General features: G+C 45.3%; 1 protein-coding gene across 1 annotated transcript; it reads right to left on the bottom strand.

The window, feature by feature from the left end:
• Position 1: 1 nt before the first annotated feature.
• On the bottom strand, positions 2–19,887 carry LOC135263627 (mitogen-activated protein kinase 9-like). Its single transcript, XM_064351898.1, has 12 exons — positions 19,618–19,887; positions 9,186–9,338; positions 8,612–8,741; positions 7,819–7,877; positions 7,517–7,655; positions 7,046–7,211; positions 6,704–6,775; positions 5,438–5,620; positions 4,936–5,060; positions 4,503–4,566; positions 4,134–4,205; positions 2–4,042 (listed from the first exon to the last, which is right to left on the bottom strand). Exons 2-12 carry the CDS (start codon positions 9,299–9,301, stop codon positions 3,906–3,908), a joined length of 1,263 nt encoding a protein of 420 aa, XP_064207968.1. The 5' UTR covers positions 9,302–9,338; positions 19,618–19,887; the 3' UTR covers positions 2–3,905.
• Positions 19,888–20,225: the final 338 nt, after the last annotated feature.

Here is a 20,225-nt window from a genome sequence, read left to right as displayed (position 1 = left end):
CCTCTGTTCAAGCATTTATTTAGCAGATTTGACCTTTTGTATTTCCCCACACACATCGACACAATATTTACGTATCATTTCATTTTCTGTAGTTGCAAAAATGCTCATCGCCTCCAAACCTCCGCTTCAGAGGAAAGCAAATGAGAAATGGTGGTGAAAAAGCCAGAGCGCTAATGTTTCTTCCCTGAAGTGTCCACCAGGGGGAGTGTTAGGACTGTGCCACAACACTCACGCACACGCACAAGCATGCATGCACACACAGGCAAAAAGGAATGCTTCCACGTATGTACACGTGTATACACACATACACACACACACACGCGCACGCAGCACAGTCGTAAGACATTGGAAATACACCGCCGGGCTGTATTGCCAGCGTATTACTTGCCACAGTGTTTGTCCAGTTCATGCTGCCCTGAAGCGAAGGCTAAGATGACCTCTGTGTTACTTTAACACCCGAAGCCAGATCAGAGCGGAGAAGCTCATTAAGTGGAGCGCACTCCTTAGATCCTCCACTGAGGTAATGCCTGCTGGCAGCCTCTGGACAGGTCAAGCGAGGGGAAGCCAGGAATTCAGTGAAAAACATTCCAAAGCTCTTCACCCACCTGCAGACAAATTAAAGCACCTCCCCTCCCCCAATCGCACCTCCTTCTCTCTCACAGAAACACATTCAAACGATCCACCTCCCCCTCTCTGAAACATATGACTTTCTCCCACACAAAGACGCATTTAAACACACCCTAGCTCCACCCAAGCACATAATTTTCTTTCGCAAAGACACATATTTAAAACAAGAGCACCTTCCTTTCTCTCAAAAGCATGACTTTTTTTGCAGACTCCTTTAGGAATGCTTTAAACAGGGCAGAATTCTGAGTGAGTCTGCTTTAAACAAGCAATCTTGGGGACACTTCAAGACCATGAAAACAGTGAATTACAGTGATCCCAACACTATGACAACACAGAATTAGTGAGCTGAAAGACTAGGACAACAGTGAATTAGTGATCCCAAGAACATGACAACAGAGAATTAGTGATCTACCTCAGTGTCAAAAAGACAATTCATTTGTCACCGCTCAGACTACGAAAATATGGTTCAGGTGTTGTTTGTAACAGGAATGAAGTGGCTCTTAAAATAGAGGTGTACACTTACAGTATTTATAGTTTACTGTGTGTGCTGTTCAGAAAGCAACAGTTCAAGAGGAAGACAATGCTGGACAGAGACATGACCCACAAACCCCCTCACAACATACACACACGCACGCACATACACGTTCACACACAAACACACACGCACACCGCAAACACACAGCTTCCACCGACACAACTGCCACCACAGTTAAACACATGTGCAAACACAGGCAGAATGTCACTCACAGCACAAATATAACACATTTCAGTGTCAGAATACAGAACCAGAAAGTTAAAAAAATTAAAGGCCTAAAGATAAGCACTTGATGAAGGAAGAACATAGCGCATTGTGGTAAAAACAACAGTAGATAAAACCTAATACAATTATACACAGAAGCCACACACACACGCACAGTCTTCAAGTTTCCCTCACACAAGCACACTGACACTGACACTTCAGCAGTCTCTTAAGGCATGATGGATGCATGTAAGGTTGAACGGTTTCCCAGGTAACGGTTCTCAAACGTAAAGCCCACCCCCCTGACCCTGAAAACACAGCTCACTCATTCAGTCCAATCCAAGTCCAGCCACAGAGTTCTGCGTTCTAACGGAAGGTTCCAGAAGTTCTGTTTGGAGCTCTGAGGGACACTCCGGAGTGTGGAGACTTGCGTGTTCACGTGTCTCAGCAGTTCTTTGGTCTTCCTCTCGCCCCCAAGCTTCAGGAATTCAGGCGAATGTGGAACAAAGAATACACACGGCAGGGACTGCTACAATCACTGAAAGCGTGAGACAGATATGCAAGGGAAACATCCCACAAGTAACATCTTTTTTTCCTAATTTACAAAAAAAAAAAAGTGGAAAACACATACTATGACACAGAGGTCTAGGAAAACTGGGCTCCACCATGTTGACCTCAGTTGAGCTGAGAGCAGCTCATCAAGACTCATGTTCAGATACATCTGATCTTAGATCAGCTGAGCGCAGCTCTTTCAAGACACATCTACAGATACACCTGATCTTAGATCAGCTGAGCGCAGCTCTTTCAAAACACATCTACAAATACACCTGATCTTAGATCAGCTGAGTGCACCTCTTTCAAAACACATCTATAGATACATCTGATCTCAGATCACATATGATCTCTTTTCTGACCACATTTGCAGACACAGCTGGAAGGGATTCTGACCATAAGTACACTGCCAGGCCATGTAAACACTGTGAGAGAGAAACCGATGGATGGGCTTGGCATTCAGCTTACATCAGGAGAGATCGCTAGAGCCACTAGGACAAATAAGTGCATTATACCCACCTGCACTGACAAGATTAAACACCAAGATGGAGAGAAGCAGTCTGTATATCCGCAAGCCTTTGCATGGGATCTATCTGAGGCATGGAGCTCTTATTTGGGGTGATTAACATTGAATTTCTTACTTTTATACAGTACTTTCACTATCTTTGCACACTTACTATTACATGTAAGTGCTATTATTGGAATGACGGAAAACAGCAACAACAACATTCACAAAGTGCACCGTCTTTAGAACGACAACATTTGGTTTTCTTTTTGCTTTCAAGTTAATACGATTTTGAAAATCATAATCACAATCATCTTTTTTTGCAGTATATACTGACAATCAGTACCTCTGTAGAAACAGATTTTTTCATACTGGACCATTGTTTTCTTTGTAAAATAAACTGATATGTACTCGTGTACAATACATGCACCTCAACACTCAGGTCAGGTGGCACAGTGTTTCTGCTAAGAAGCAATCACAGACAGACACCGATATTATTACTTTTAAAAAGACACCCACCCAGTAAAGCCCAAATAAAAGACCAGTGGATCACATTAACACTGTTCATTTTTTCCTTGTTCAACAGAAGAAATGAGGGATGAGGAATCTCCATTTGTAAGAATACAAATAAGAAACACGTAAAAGTAAAAGTCATCTCTGAATAGGGATGATCTTTTTCAGTCGTCTTCTAGTCAAGAGTGTGCTTGTCTGGACTCGTATGAAAGAAGCGGACGTATAGCCGGCGTCACTTTGAAGTTGAGGAAGTTGAGGTGATGAAAATAAACAGGAAGTGAAGCATGGAACCGCCCCTTAGGTGCGTCTTTTTTGTGAGAAGAACGTCACCACTTTGCCGCTTTACTGTGGCTAGTTGTTCTGCCCATTGTAGAGGCTTCAATAAAAGTATATCTTATCTTATCTTACTGTAGAGACTTACTGTAGAATATTACTGTATGTAATACAGGTGTCGGGGCTGCGGGCCAGAGTCTCAATGTAGAGACTTACTGTAGTGGCTTATTGTAGAGGCTTACTGTGAAGGCCTACCATAGAGACTGTACACTTATTGTACAGGATTACTCTTCAAGCTTACCATAGAGTACTGAAAAGGCCTACTGTTGAGGGGTTTCTCAGTAATATCTTGCAATATTTCCATGCTGTTGTGAGCGTGGAGCGATAAACCTAGCAACCCTGCTCTTCCTCAGTCCTTCTCTTCCTCAGCCCCTCCCTCTCACACACAGGACAGAACAGGCCATTCAGAGCACACAAACACACGTAAAATGAGAACAGACTTGTGAAATGGGGACGCAAAATAAATAAAAAAATAGTAAAAAAAAAACAAAAAAAACAAAAACAGGAAGCTGCTTATTTATCTTGGGGCCGGAAGGCCTTGTAAATGGTTGGAGGCTGCCAGGAACAGACAGATGAGCAGAGAAAGAGAGAGGTAAAGAGGGAGAGGGGGTGCGAGGGGGACACGGGGCAGGGCCTTTACTCCAGCGGGCCCGTCAGGGCGTCGGTGCTGCTGCTGTCGGTGTCCGATGCCAGGGTCTGCTCCGTGGACATGGACGAGATGTCGTTGGTGGAGGAAGACTGAGAGGCAGTGGTGCTGCTGTTCACAGCCGCGTCTGCAGGGGGCGACAGAGGCACACGGCTCAGAATTCCCAGTCTCCATTCAGGCTTTAGGGTTTACACTTATATCTACAGAATCATACTTACCGGAAGACTCCTCCTTCATCACGCCATTCTTGTTCCTCTCCTCCCAATCTCTAACTTCTTTATAGATCAATTCTAAAAAAAATAAAGGAAATACACGTGGGGAGGTTTTTTCTGTTCTTACAAAGCCACAAAAACAAAAAAAGACACAAAAAATGGCTCATCATTAATTCCTTGAACAGTGTTAGCGGCTTCTATTTTCGTAGTAGATAGGAAGTAGACATGCCTCACAAACTTGCTTGCTCATTGTCAGTGCCAGTAACAGCCTTCCACCACTAGAGGGCGAAAAGGCTCTCACAGTGCAGCAGCAGCAGCTGACTTGATTTTGCATGGAACAGATAACACGGTTGGAGAAGAAGACAGACGATGTACCTTTCCACTGTTCAATGCTGTGTTCTCTCTCCTCCAGTTGCTTGTCGGAGATCTGTGGAGGAGGCTACAACACATCCTTCCGGATTAAAAATGCAATATGGATCGGCCTACTATTATTCACTTGCACAATAGATAGCAGAATAGTGTTAATCAGGGTGATTTACATGCTTCGATCAGCGACACAGTACAATAAGTACTTTGTACAACCGGACCACAGCTAACAGCAGAATCCGATCGATAAACACCGAGCTATAAACCCAGTTCATTAACAACGTGACTTCACCCAATTAAACTCCATAGATTAAGACTATAGATCGGAATGTAATACATTTAAACAAGCAAGAGGTTTGCTTCTGCCAGTTAATAAAAAAACGAATATTATTTGTCGGATAGCTTTCAGTTTGGACTGTACCAACAGAATGGCCTCACTCACAGCATCCGCCTCAGCCGGATCGTACCACACGTGGATGTAGGGGTGGGCAAGGGCGTCCTGCACAGAGATTCGGTTTTCGGGGTCGATGACCAGCATTTTGGACAGCAGGTCTCGAGCCTGACAAGCTGCGGGAAGAGTTGACAGAGGGCGGGGTCATAAACCGTCACCATCGCTGTCTCCACCGCGAGACGAAAGGACAGGATTTAGCACGATAGCAACGATTTCAGCACAGCACAAGCGCTCAGCAATAGGATTTCTCCCCCTAACATGGGGACGCGTCTGATAATTTACAAGAAAATACTGACATATAACGCACACCTTAACAGGACAATAAAAGGGGGGGGGGGAAGAGAACAGGAAAGAAAAGAGGGAGAGAGAAATGAGAGGATAGGGAAGAGGAGTGGGCGAGAGGAGGGAAAAGATGGAGGTCAGAAGAGAGTAAAAGAGAAGATGACAGACAGAGGTGGAGGAGAAAAGGGAAGGCCGGGTGTGCTGGTCCTACTCTTTATCTTGTCCTCCTCGGATTCGGTGGGGAAGGCCCAGTCGGGGAAGAGTTCGCTGAAGCAGACTCCGGGAAACTGAGGCTTGTTCATCACGTAGTTCCTCACGGTCTCCATCAGCCGGTCCATAAACTCCAGGGAGGGAGTGCCCAGCACCTCGATCACCTTGTTCCACTGGTCAATGTCTGAGACACGCCTGGTTCAGGAAAACTGCATGCTCGATGCGTGTACACACACACACACACACTACACCAGTGTCATGCACGTCACACACACGCACACACACATAAATACACATCACTACACCCTGCACTTTTTCAGTAAAATTCTCAAACTGTTAGATTTGAGAAAGCAGGTTTATATTTCAAAAGAACATGAAGTTGCATTATACTCAGATCCAACATGATAAACGCTGGATGGCTCGATTTTTGCGATTATTTCTAACCAGGTTAGATCCATCTGCTGTGAAAGACGGTTAAACCAGAGATGGATGAGGCATTCACAGAGCTCACTGTGAAGGCCAGAGGAAAGCGCAGAGCAAGCAAAGCTGATGGATCCTGGGAACATCCGTTTCATTCACTCAGCAGTGCTGAAGTGCTGGACAGGAAGTGCCCTGATGGACTGCATCCGTCTTCTTCCTGTTAAACGTATGCAGTTTCACAGGAAACGCTGCGGCGCACTTTGGGCCGCTGTCTTTGTCCCGCTTATTCAGCGTATTGACCCTGATGTAGCAGAAATAATTCTGCATAACACACATCACAATAGTACACAACACACGCACACACACACACACACACGCACACACGCACACACGCACACACACACATCATCTCAGAAAAAAGACATTTACATCCATTTTGGCTGAACTATCACTCTAAAGGGCAGGAACAGCAGCCGTGCAGGCCAGCAGGGATAAGACAGGTTCAGGACGAACAGACCAGGAAATTCTCCAGCAGTCATCGACCGTCGATAAATAAATGTTTTGTTCAAAGGGAGAAATGAATAAACAATTAAACACAAAGGGATGCTTACAAACGGCTTGTGATTGTGAGTGACACAGAAACAAAGAGAGGGAGACTGACAGGATAATGGAGCGAGAGAGAACGCTTGATGGCAAGAACAGGCCTTTCAGCCTGTCTAGTCCTGTCATTAAGAATGAAAGAGGCTTTTTTAAAAACAGAGAGAGAGAGCGAGAAACAGAGAGCAGAGGGAAGAGAGAGAGCACGAGAGAAACAGAGAGATAGAGAGATATGGCTGTGGAAGGATACGGTCTGTGCCCTGGAAGATGACGCTCCCCTTCACCATCTCCCCCATGATGCAGCCCACAGACCAGATGTCCACTGGGAACACAACAGAGAACATGCACACGTATGCGCACACACACACACAGGTCAGAATATACTCCTGGACAGCCAAATTCAAACACTCTTGTGGACTTCTAGTCACACGTGCTGTCAAAGCTCCACCACAGCCAATGTGGACATATTGAGCCAAAATGGCTGCCCTGCACACGCGTAAAATACTTCGCATATCTCAAAGGGCTGCAAGGTGCTACATAAAAGCAACATATCCATTAAAGTGAAGACGGCATTGTGTGAAGGCCCTCTCACCATTCTCCTTGTACTTCATGCCCAGAATGACCTCGGGAGCCCTGTAGTATCTGGTCACCACGTACGGGGTCATCATGAAGTTAGTGCAAGCAGTCCTGGCCAATCCGAAGTCCAGGATCTTCAGAGTGCAGTCGGCCTTCACCACAATGTTACTGGGCTTCAGGTCCTGCAGGAAACAGGGTCACAGTCGACTTTTATCCATGTAAATGACACATGCACAAGGTGCTGTATGCTGTATCCAACAGCTTTGGCCTGTTCTCAGCCAATGAATGACATTAGGGGACCCACTGATGCCCTGTTGAGGGGCAGCCCAGTCCACACAGAACCCTGTGGATGACACGTGGCATTATGGGATAGTTCCCCACACACAGACCCTGTGGAAGACACACATGGCATTACGGGATAGCTCCCCGCACATAGACCCTGCTGGTGGTACACATGGCATTATGGGATAGCTCCCTACACACTGACCCTATGGATGATCCCAACGGAGTGCAGGTGCAGGATGCCACACAGGATCTGGTAGAGCAGGTAGGACATCCTCTCGTGGTCCAGGTCCATGTGGATCACCTGGCACAGGCTGGCATCCATCAGCTCCATCACCAGATACCTGGGGAAAAGGGGGGAGACCGGGCGAACCCCTCAAATCCCGCACCAACGCCAGCCGCACAGACAGAACCCCCCTCCCTCCCCAAACCCGAAGCTCTGCACTGCTCTCTCCCCTTACTAACAGGCAGATCGGTGACAGGGGCAGGCAGCCAAGAGCTACTCACAGGTCCTGGAACTCCTCCAGCGACTTCTGCGGCGTGAAGACATTCAGTAACCGAATAATCTGGACGAGAGGGAGAGGAGAGCGCGGTGATTAATGGGGGGGGGGGCTGCGGAGGTTACGGTTACACAGACAGGCAAGTCAGCGCGACCGTGCGCAATTCAGGGTTTCCCAGGTTACAGAATCAACCAATAAAGTCTAGACTCATTTAGTAATATTACCCAAATTAACTGCCACAGGGCACTTCACAGTACTTTGAATAAACAGCCCTACAGGGACAATGTGCCCATACATTAGTAAGATTATGTAAATAATGTAAATGGTTTGCTTTTCTAGCTTTGGTGAATAAAAGCCATCCTTTCATCCATTTTCTAAACCACTTATTCCTAGTCAGAGTTGGAGGGGGGGGTCAGGGGACTGTAGCCTATCCCAGAAAGCAGTGGGCAAGAGGCAGGACTACACCCTGGAGAGGACTCCAATCCATCGTAGGACCCGCACACCAATCACTCACACAATCATAACTGCGAGCAAATTAGCCTAACTCGGTACTCACTGCACCACCATGCTGCCCTTGTTTAAGAAAATAATTTCCTCTCAGTCTCCTAACAGAATCCTAACAAGACAAACCTACTCTCTCTGCAGTATAGGTATTGGGCTAAAGAAACAGTGTTAGGCTCTTTGCACAGTATTCTGAGATATTATGAGCGGAAACACACAGCAGGGGGTTCAGGATGCAAAGTGGAAGGGGGCCTTCATGTTTTTCGGGGCAGGGGGGTAGAGGGGGTAGAGCAGCTCACATTTTTATGGTTCACACACTTGAGCAGCACCAGCTCCCTGTAGGCCCGCTTGGCGTGGGTCTGGTTCTGGAAGGGCCGGCTCAGTTTCTTAACCGCGACGGGAAGGCCCAGAACCACGTCCAGAGCCGAGCTGTGGAGAGAAGGGAGAAGGACAGGGGTCACGCTCTGCTGTGACTGAACGCTAGAGAGGCAATGCAGCAACGCACCGGAGAGGACAGAATACAAGTTATGAATATTGGATTGTAGCAGTGATCTTGTACCCTTGAGAAAGGCATTTTATCTGGATGAACTCCAATTTAAGGATGTTTTTTAAATATATTTATTATTATTAATAATAATAATAATAATAATAATAATAGTAATAATAATAATAATAATGTTATTTATTGTTAGTGTTTTTGTAATCTATACACAAGTTAAATTCAATAACATGTTCATTACCAAACTGAAACTTCCAATACTCTTACCCATACATAATGAAAAAAATGGAGTCCAGAGAAATGCCGAGATGGCTGAACATGGTATTTCACATGCTGCATTAAAAGGGGTGCTTGTGGCTTATGTGCTCGCTCACCAGACGATGCCCTGGGCGCCCGAGCCAATGGCGCGGAGCTGCTGGTAGCGCCTCAGCACGGTGAAGGTGGAGTCGCCCACCTGGACACTGTAGAAGTGCCCCTCCCCCTCGCTCATTGCCCCGCCCCCTCAGCCACCACCGATCCAATCAAACCTGGAAGGAGAGAGCACAGCACTGCCCAGTCAGCGCTGTAAGACAGGGGTTCCCAAACTATCTCAAGGCCCCTAGATTTGCAGCGGACACTCCTGCTGAGAAGGGCCCGTTCTTAGGGCGACACTGTAGCTTAACGGTTAGTGAACTAGGCTCATTACCTGAAGGATGCAGGTTCAATTGCCAGGTAGGACACTGTCATTGTGCCCTTGAGCAAGGCTGAGTGCTTAACCTGAACTGCTTCAGCACGCTTCCAGCTGTATAAAAGGACACACTGTAAAAATGAGCAAATATGTGCAAGCTGTCCTACATGACAGTATCTATTAAATGGCAGTATTTTATTAATTTTTATTTTATTAAACTTTTATTTATACATGCTTGCTCTTTTTACAGCAGCACCCTGTTAACACCCTCCAAATTACCCTAACCTGCATGTCTTCGGATTGTTTATAATATATAATATAGAATCCCTGCTTTTGCAAGGTCAACTGTAGAAACCTAAAATTCAGTGCTTATTAACATAGAGAGCAAAATGTACTCTCTGAATACTTTGGTGCATAAAGAAACTACACTTTAAAGGGTGACTACTTCCATTTATCTGAGGACCCCCCACCCAGGGAGCCCCTGGACCAAGGGTCTCTGAGCCCCAAAAGAGAGGGGCAGCGGTGCAGGGCAGAGGCCACTCAACTGGACCCCCAGGACCAACACCAACAATCTTAACACAGGTTTAATTAGACCTGGAGTTTAGAAAAACATAGTCATGTATCTCCATTAGCACTGGGACAATATTAGGACCAGCTGTCCCAGTTTAAACGGTTCCTCCTCCAGCCTAAACTGCTCTATGTGACCCGCGTGGCGGAATACCAGACGAGACAATTTTTCGCCCACAAGCGTAACACTGAATATAAAAAGCCTGAATGAGCCTCAGAAAGGAGAATGAGCTTCAGAAAGAGGACTGAGCTTCAGAAAGAGGAATGAGCTTCAGAAAGAGGACTGAGCTTCAGAAAGAGGACTGAGCTTCAGAAAGAGGAATGAGCTTCAGAAAGAAGAATGAGTCTCAGAAAGAGGAATGAGCTTCAGAAAGAGGAATGAGCCTCAGAAACAGGAATATGCTTCAGAAAGAGGAATGACCTTCAGAAAGAGGAATGAGCCTCAGAAAGAGGAATGAGCCTCAGAAAAGACCGAGATATAAGGGCAGATCCGCCTATCAGTAGACTCTCAGCAGGCAGCTCGGAGGCCAGGAGGAGAAAGCCCCTCTGTACGTGGCTAGCACACTGCGCTAATGGACCGTGCGTTTCCTGTCTTTGAGTGAAGGGGCGTGTGCGCTAAACGCTCGCTCTGGCGTTTCGGGGGTCCCGGGGGGACTGCCCTAGAGCTCCTGCTCACGCTGGCTTCGGCTTTCAGCTGGAGAAGATGGATGGGAACGGTGACGAATGACCCCCGTCCCCTCTTCCCCCCTGTCCCCTCCCAAATTCTGCTTCAGCAGGGCTCTGTGGGGCTGGACCCTCTGAGCCGCAGCTCTGAACACCAACCACCCCCCCCCCCCCCACCCTAATTGACCGAGGGCTCGTAACTCCTCCTGACTGAACCCTAAGAGGCTAAGCGACAGCCTCTGACATCACAGATTTAAGACCTGCAACATGCGTGATTTACAGGACGAAGCTACGGCACGAAACGAAGCTGAGCAGGAAACGCATTTCCACGGGCTTCAGAGGGCAGGAACACCAGCGTGGTATTTCTCCTTCACGGTTAAAAGTAATCCGACATGGTAACATGCCAACATGCTTGTGGGTGTGGGGGGTGTTGGGGGGTAGCAGGGGAAAGGGGCCAACTGAATTTCAGCACAGCAGATGCCGATTTGCACCCCGTGCCAGACTGTGAATGGGATACCTCCCCTCAGGGGCACTGATATCAATCAGGATAGAGCAACTAGTCACCACCCCCCCCTCCCCAAATTTCACCCTGCTCCACACCCACCACTGTCTGACCCACCAATCCACAATAATAATCTGGCTCACAAAGCAGAGTATCCAACCCAAAAATGTGAGTGGACAGAAAGATGAAATGCAGGCCTAGAGAGGAGAGGGCGGGGTTTGCATCACACCACTTATGCGAGAGGCAGATGGACAGGTTACAGTAACTTAAGAATGAAGTTCAACACACAGACAGACGCTCAGACACGCACACATGTATAAAAATGGGAGGACTTTTAAACCCATCCCCTGTGATTGATAGGAATAAAAATTGCCTGGAGGGAAACTCAATACAGCCTGCCCCCCCCCCCCCCGAGGCCCCAGCAACACAGAGAGGGCGGGGACCAAGGACACCCCCCGGGAGAAATGGCGTGAGCCGTTAAAACCGCACCCCGCCGTGCCAGCCAACGAGGAGCCAATTACGTCGGCATGGCGATAACCCCCCAACCCCCTTCGCCCCCCCCGTGATTTGTGTGAGCTGCCGGCGGGACAGGCGATAAAGGCCCCCTTGTGCAGCCGTGCCGTAAAACACCCGCCCGCTGCCGCGCCGGGGTCCCACGGCAGCCGGGGGGGGGGCGCCCCGAAACAACGGGGATCGAAGACACGCGAGCGCCACACCCCGGCGGGCGAATCCAAAAAATACGACACCCCGGGAAAAACCAGCCGTGCCGAGCACTCCTACGTTTGTCTTATACGAGGCCACGGGCGACCGGGGGTCATTTCATCACCTCTCCCTGGGCCTTCTTTCTCCTTCCCCACTTCTCTCACTCTCCACCGCCCGCCGTCCCATCAGTCCTTCTCCGGCTCTTATCTTGCGCACTTCATCTTCAGTTCTATCGCCGGGGAAACGCCGCCCGGATCTCCAGCCGCTCGTTACGCAGCGGCGCACAGCTCCGGCGAGTCTGAGGCAGGGCCGGGGCCTCCATGTCAACACCCATTCATCTCGGAGGAGGAGGAGGAAAAAAAGCGGCCACCTTTTCCCCCGGGCCCAATGTCAAGATAAGAAGTAAGAACGAAAAGAAAACACTTGCTGAGGAAAGGAAGCGCATTTACGAGGACAGGAAAATACCCCCGCGCTAGCTAGCTAGCGCAAGCGAACGCAGCCGCGACCAGGGCGGCCTGGCGCTCGGGTTATCGCCAAGCTGCGCACGGACCGGCGCCAGGTTTGACTTTTTCATCCCCGGTCTCTCCCTGGAGGGGTGGAAAGAGGGCTGGTGGAACACACACTTCAGATGGTACTGCACAAACAATATGTTTATATCCATCCTAGCAAGGTAAATAATTGTGATATATTCATTCATTTTATCTCCAAAGAAAGGTAAACATCCTATGGAAAATAGAGCACCACAGAACACAGAACGACTCAAACAAATGTTATGCCATCAGCTAGGTGAGTGGTTCTCATGTTCGGTCCTGGGGCCCCAGAGCATGGTGCCTTAACCCAGTGAGCCAACCAGCAGCCCAGCGACTTACATTTTAACTGATCAGTGCTGTGTCTGTTTGGTGTCTAGCCAATCAGAAATGAGCATGGGCAGAATGGCTGGCAGTGTTAAGACCTCCAGCTCTTGTGCTTAAAAATAAGATGTTACAGTACATGTAACAAAATTTTTACCATTTTCCGGTTTAAAAATTACAAAATAAAAAATCTGCCTCTTGTGCCTCTGGTTTGTTTACAAGGTCAAATCAGTGAAAGAAATCTACCTCTCAATCCAATTTTTATGAACTGAGGTACTTAGCCGATATAGTTCCAAGAAGTTCACATGCAGATTTCAGCTTTTCCTTCAAGGTGGAGAAGGGTTTTTCTTACAACTTGTGGAATACCCTCAGGAACCTCTGCACTGCTACCTAATTGGTTTTCTGCAGTCATGTGACAGGTGCAGGGTTTGAATGAGACCTAAAGTTGATTTTTGCAACTCTGCACCACACTGCACACCTCCAAGATCTGCAGACAGTTGGGGGGGGGTTTAGTTCCGTGAGCCTCTACTGAAAAACAATGACTTCCTCCGCTCTTGCATGTTTAATGTGAACTCAGGGTCAGACTTCCCGCCCGGTCCTAAATTAATGAGAAGAACACATCGATACCTTCCGCTTGCACAGTCGGGCTAATCAAAGAAACACACTCTGCAGTATCCGTGGAAACTGCACCACCAGGGAAACTGCTGTATCAGCACATTTCATAATTAATTATATCCGCTGCTGGAAAATCCTTCTCCACAAGCTTTTGTGACCAGAAAAAAAAAGCAATGATTCCCCTGCTCTGCCTCTTATGTGTCCTGAATAACTACACTTCCCAGCAGGTTTTCCCAGTTCAAACAAACAGGCTTCCACACATTTTCACAGTCCTATACACACACAAAATGTATATCACAAAAGTGAATACGCAAGTATCTGGCATCAGTGTGCATCTGCAATAAGAGTAATTTAATAGATTCTGGATAAAATTGGATGTTCATACAAAAAATGCAATGTAAATTAGGTAATATTATAATCATTTAGCAGACGCTCTTGTCAAGAGAGACGTAGAGAAGTAAAGATCAGAGTGACTCACAGGAAGACAAAAAATGCGATACCATTAAGAAGGCACAGAGGCCCATTAATAATCAATAAGTGTAATGTTAATCTAACTAAAAACAATTTGTATTGTAACTAAAGAAAGTACTACAGGATAGACAGCCTATCTTCTACATATTCATAACTCTAATATTGTTCAAAGGAAAATACAAAGGAAGGAAAAAAATAAGGTTATCTAGAGAGGGTAAGGGGAACCATGGTTAGAAGAGGAGAGTCTTTAGTATGTGTCAGAACATGGGCAGGGTCTCTGCTGTTCTGAATGCAGCGGAAAGCTCATTCCACCACCAAGGGGGGGGGGAGTGGGCGGGGGCGAACAGACAAGGAGACGTGACCTGGCTGGGAGTGCAGGTACACGGGGGGAGACAGACACTCAGAGGTAGCAGTGTAGGCTAGCCCCAAGGTTCTGAATTCGATGTGAGCAGATATGGGAGGGAGTGGGAGGCCAGTGGAGGGAGATGAGAAGGAGAGAGACATGGCTGAATTCAGGGAGGTCACAGATCAGGCAAGCAGCAGCATTCTGGATGAGCTGCAGAGGTCTGATCGTGGAGGCAGGGAGGCCAGAATGGACTTAGTTGCAGTAGACCAGATGAGAGATGATCAGAGCCTGGACTAAGAGCAGGACTGAGTGGGCCATATGTATGATATCCACACCTGTACTCATTTCAACATACTGTGGCCAAGGTTTGGAAGCACACAAGCAGAATTCAAAATACGCACATCAATATTCAAAAGAATAGCAATATGCACTGTAACTATGTGAAATATACATAGACTGTGTAAAAGTCCAGAGAAAATTTTGCATTTCCCTACTTTGATGTGTAAGATCTAAAACTAGTATTAGCATTATTAAATTTACATGTATACACATCACACATACACATATGTATATAGCCTATATATATATATATGTGTGTGTGTGTGTGTGTGTGTGTGAGTATACATTTAAATTTAATAATGCTAATACTAGTTTTAGTATCATATATACATAATTGATTCACAAACTTGTAATATAGCCTACATGTAACAAATTGATTCACAAACTTGTAGCTACTGGGTGTCCATACTGGCTCATCAAAACTTCAGAAATTACACCAGGGAGGTTTCCAAACATTTCTGTATCAAAGTGCGGTGATCCACACTTTTTCCAGGACTAAATCCCATTGGTTGCTGGGACTCATTTTGCTTCATTCTAATTGACCCACAGGTTTGCATTTAAATATGCAATGCAAAAAAGGAGAAAAAATGCAAAATGGCCTAAACACAGCTCAGCACAGTATATGGTATAGGCTATATACACCCAAGTTTCTAAATAACGTGCCTTTGTGTCTGTGAGCATACTGAAATACTCAGAGGTTTACAGCTTTACATCTATTCTGACTCTAGAAGCAGACCTAGATGAGGATTGGGATGGCAGGTATGCCATCCCGCTAAGTTACACCTTGGCGGGGGCATGCCCCATACCTATACAGCACCGAGAGTTTGGCACTTTTCAGGGTTCCCCACAGAAATAACCACAACAGCCACAGACAATCAGCCCTTAAAAACATTAAATTCTGTACATTCTGACCCCATTTCAACAGACAGATTTCATAAACAACTTCACATGTCCACACAATAAAGCCCCAAACTAAGGGGATTTTGAGTTTTCTCCTTCTTCTTCTTCTTCTAATTCTTATTTTTCCTGCCACCTATCCCACTAACAACATGTCTCCCCATTGGACATTTTACTGACACCAGCCAAAACTTCACCTACACGACCCAATCAAAAACTTGCATACACACGCAAAAGACGGAGTGTAGCACAGTGGGTAAGGAACTGGGCTTGTAACAGAAAGGTCGCAGGTTCGATTCGGTAAGTACCTGCGTGTACCTGAGCAGGTACTACCTACATTGCTTCATATATATCCACTGTATAAATGTACATTAAAGTTGTGTAGTCGTCTGGATAAGCGTCTGCTAATGCCTGTATGTATGTAAATACCACACTTTTTTCTGAAACAGTTCCAGTTTAAACAGCTAGTCTGCCTGTGGCCTCGTGGGCAAGGTTACAGCCTTGGGAACATGAGGTCCTAAGTTCAAGCCCAGCTAGAAACACGTTTCTTCACCTGCTTTTACCCTCACTAATAATTGTGTACTACTTCTCAATTATTGCTTTTGTACCATATCTCCCCGCCGTTCACTGAACGTATACACTGCATTATGACGTACCGTATGCACATTCAGTTATTAACCGGCTACAATATTGCAAAGCCATATGGATTCAACGGGAGCTCTTCTGTGCTTACTGGCCTGTGTTCTTCTTTAAAACCACGGACAGGTTTGCTAATGATATTTCACGCATTGCATAGCTATGTCATGGTGCTGCACTAACAAAGTCACAGACTGGTAAACCTCCGGTTGAAGGATTGAATCCCGCCTCGCCCTCAGGCAGATAATTTCCTCTTTTACACTAACGTTTTCTTACGCATATATTTGCTTTACCAAAACTCACTCACGGCCACCCATATCCTTTTCATGACGGCAAATGTATTCCTTTTATTAAAAAGTTGCACCAGTTCACCACTGTGCCATTTCTACTAACTATATTTCTTCACTTGGCTACCGTACAAAAGCTTCTTATCAGCAAACGCCACGTTTCTACGTTCATGTTACTTCGCCCTGTTCTCTATCTAGCCACATACAAACAATTACTATGAATGTACGTTCTGCAACTCCCCATTAAAACATTACATTTAAAATCATGACTCACTCATAATTATAACTACTACTACTGAACATGACAAAGGCACATAAGTGCAATACATTTCACACGTTACTTAACCCTCCACTTCAACGACTAATGTTTTATACAGACTGTTATATAGGCTATACCGTTCGATAAGGAAACTAACCTCGCTCATGGTCATTTCATTTAGCCTACTTGGCACTATAGCCTGTGATCATGTCAACCTTCACCTACATGCCCATTCTGCTAAAAAAATATTGTTTCAACTACGCAATTTCATCATTTCTCCTAATTTATCTCACACTATCGTTATTTTCTCATATGCAAAGCCTGCTGGGACATATGCGTATGCTCCTATTCTCCACTATCAAGTTTTCCGGTTCTAGCTAAGCAAAACAGCGAAGAGGATTCCTACCTGCAGATAAGCCTATCAAAATGCCTTATAAACCTTACAAACACTAAAAATCCATCTCCACGAAATAACAGACAACGGAGCAGGACAGAAGGGTACACAAGTTGCGACCTAGGAAGCTCTAATTCTACGGGCTTGCTGATTCTTTTGTCAATCAAAGCTCGTTGGATGGCCGTCAAATCCGTGAGTACATACACTGGCCATATTTCACCTGCGTTTCTGATGCGTTTACACTTACGCCACCGCACCCTTTGTCACAGCCACTGTTTTTCGTATATAACAAACCGAAACTGCTAAACGGTACACGCTCATCAGACTGTACAAATTCACACAAGGCTAGCCATAATCCACAACCGTTTCTTACAGGGTCACTTCGCATTTCTCACTCTCATAATAAAACGCTTTGCAAAAAGAAATGATATCTCATAAAAAACACGTTTTCAACGTACAATAATGCCAAGTTACTCACACATACGAGACATAAGACATACACCGTCTATAACTCATTCATTCAGACTGCCAAAATCCAGGCCTGCCATTAAAAGTATTGATATCAAAATGACGCCAAGTTACGGTACTACAAACAATATAGGCTATCTTGCTTCGCCAAAATTAAATAAGATGTATTCCAAAGCAATGCTACCCAATATTTCCTCAATTCTTTCAAGTCACTTGGCCCTGTGTTTTGTAATCTTACCATTTTACAATGTCATGCAAACTTTGTGTCAGATCAAAGTGTCAAATATTTCGAATTGCCTCATGGAACACATTGAAATTCATGTGGAAAACTGCTGGTCAGTAACTACAGGAAGCATATTTCTCCAGAAAACATATGTTTATACTTGCTTCTGAACTGAATTTCAGTAAATGTGCAAGTGATTGTATATTTCCTACGTACAATAAATACTGCGTGTAAAATACATATTGTACATACATACATAGACAACTTCTTTATCCCCATGGGGACATCTCCCTGGCAGCATGTTACATTCACATTTACGAACAGACATTTATACCAAGAAACATACAATCATTCACGCAACAGAAAGGCTGGGCAGCGAAATACATACATACTAATACAAATTGGACATATAGATGCCTATTCAATCAATCTTGACTGTGAGAAACCCATCCACACATATGTTTGGCCTGTCCATGTACTGCATGCTTATACGCACAGGGCCAAGTGACTTGAAAGAATTGAGGAAATATTGGGTAGCATTGCTTTGGAATACATCTTATTTAATTTTGGCGAAGCAAGATAGCCTATATTGTTTGTAGTACCGTAACTTGGCGTCATTTTGATATCAATACTTTTAATGGCAGGCCTGGATTTTGGCAGTCTTAATGAATGAGTTATAGACGATGTAGCCTATGTCTTGTATGTGTGAGTAACTTGGCATTTTTGTATGTTGAAAACGTGTTTTTTATGAGATATCAAATTACACCCAAGGTTGTTCTATTGTACTGTATATGTCCCAGTATACGAACAGGAATGTTTTGAGGCAATCAATCCTGCCAACCCAGGAACTCTCAAAATTTAGTTTCTGGAGGCTTTGAAAAACCCCCAAAAACAAACGGGAGCTGAACATGGCTGCAGTACAGACCTGGCGCCTAAGAATTAAGCCAGTCATCGGATGCACAGAATTTAAATGCAAGTCATAAATATGACAACTTAATTTAAGATAATGTTAATTTGTACAATTACTTTTGGTCCCCTAAAATGTGTGGACAATGTATAAAGAGCTTGCAATTCTGGATTTCAGATAGTCATTAGTCATTGTTTCATTTCAAATCCAATGAGCTGGAGTACCAAGCCAAAACAACAACAAAGAAATTGTCTGAATACCATAATATATTGAACTGCGTGCAACTGGAATATTTATTTTGCAATTAATAAAACAGGCATACATGACCATGTGGTCATTCGTATGCGTACAAATGGTTAATATGCTATTCTGGGCGTGCCTCAGTCTGCTCATACACGCACGCACACCCACACACAGACACACACATAAATAGCCAGGTAGCTATAATGTGTCCAGCTTCTCTTCGCTCCACGGTTCACGTACGAGATCATTTCGGAGGTGCAGTACTTCATACATTACGTACGTCATTCGTTTGCTTTGAACAACAACCGGCAGAACTCTGCTTCAAGCAGATTTTACAAACCCCCTAATTTCCAAACAGGACACATCCCAGTTTAATAGGGCTGTGGTTATTTGATACTTTCGGTCGCAATAGGTATTACGGAAGGTCTAAATATGACTTGTTCGCTCTTAAAACTCAACTATACCAGTTCCAACCAGTAAAGCACAATTCACTGTACACCGGTTCATCGATATCATGCCATGTCTCACCCGCGATTACTGTCCTATGCCAGTACTGCAAGAGGCCAAAGCTCAAATGATGACTTTGGGTATTTTTTCACACTGACATACAAAATGTTGTCCTTTCAGTCATGTGGTTATCTGCCCGTTGCTGCAGTAATGTTTCCGAAATTACGGACCAGAATCAAAGCCCCAGTTTCATCACTTTATTTTTGTAGGATTACAGGGAGCCCTGCAAGCGGACAGGCGGACTAAATTTCATGACACCTACCTTCTTTTCTTCGTTTCTCCAGATCGCTCCCATGCACTGCCGCGGAAGAGTAGCCGCTTGCCGTTTCAACATTCACGCAGCGCCGCGGGTAAAGCGAGAGAAATGACGAACAGGCTACTTTGCCGTCTGCAGTGGGAAGTGGGAGCAAGGTTTCTGTGGAGTTGGATCAGTAAAATTCCCGAACTCCAGTCAATGATACGACTCGAGCGGAGGGCTGCTCACAACAATTCGACGGCCGACTGTAAACGTGAGTGACGTAATCACGCAGTCGCCGTGTCAATCGAAAAAAAAGCGCAGAGGTAAAAAGTTTCTTCTCTTACATTGCAGGTGTAAGTTTACATGGTCATATTAAAGTTAAGTAATTTAGTGCTGTTGGGGAAGAGGGCTGTACTGTTCTACAAGTCTTGAAGGTTGCCCTAGTTTTTTTTTCTTTTTTTAAAGAACTAGTTTTACAAATCATACGTTTTCTTTAATAGGTGGTATGTTTTGCTCTACATTGGATAATGTTCTAATAATTCCATTGCTTCTCAGAACTTTACTTTGAATGTCTTCTCACTCTTGAACGATAAGGCCAAATTCTGTTCGTGTCTTGCTAAATTCAACACAGT

The sequence above is a fragment of the Anguilla rostrata genome, chromosome 9, assembly GCF_018555375.3.
Source record: "Anguilla rostrata isolate EN2019 chromosome 9, ASM1855537v3, whole genome shotgun sequence".
Lineage (NCBI taxonomy): Eukaryota > Metazoa > Chordata > Actinopteri > Anguilliformes > Anguillidae > Anguilla > Anguilla rostrata.
The sequence above is the reverse complement of the archived record's forward strand: the minus strand, read 5'-3'. Positions and strand labels throughout refer to the sequence as shown.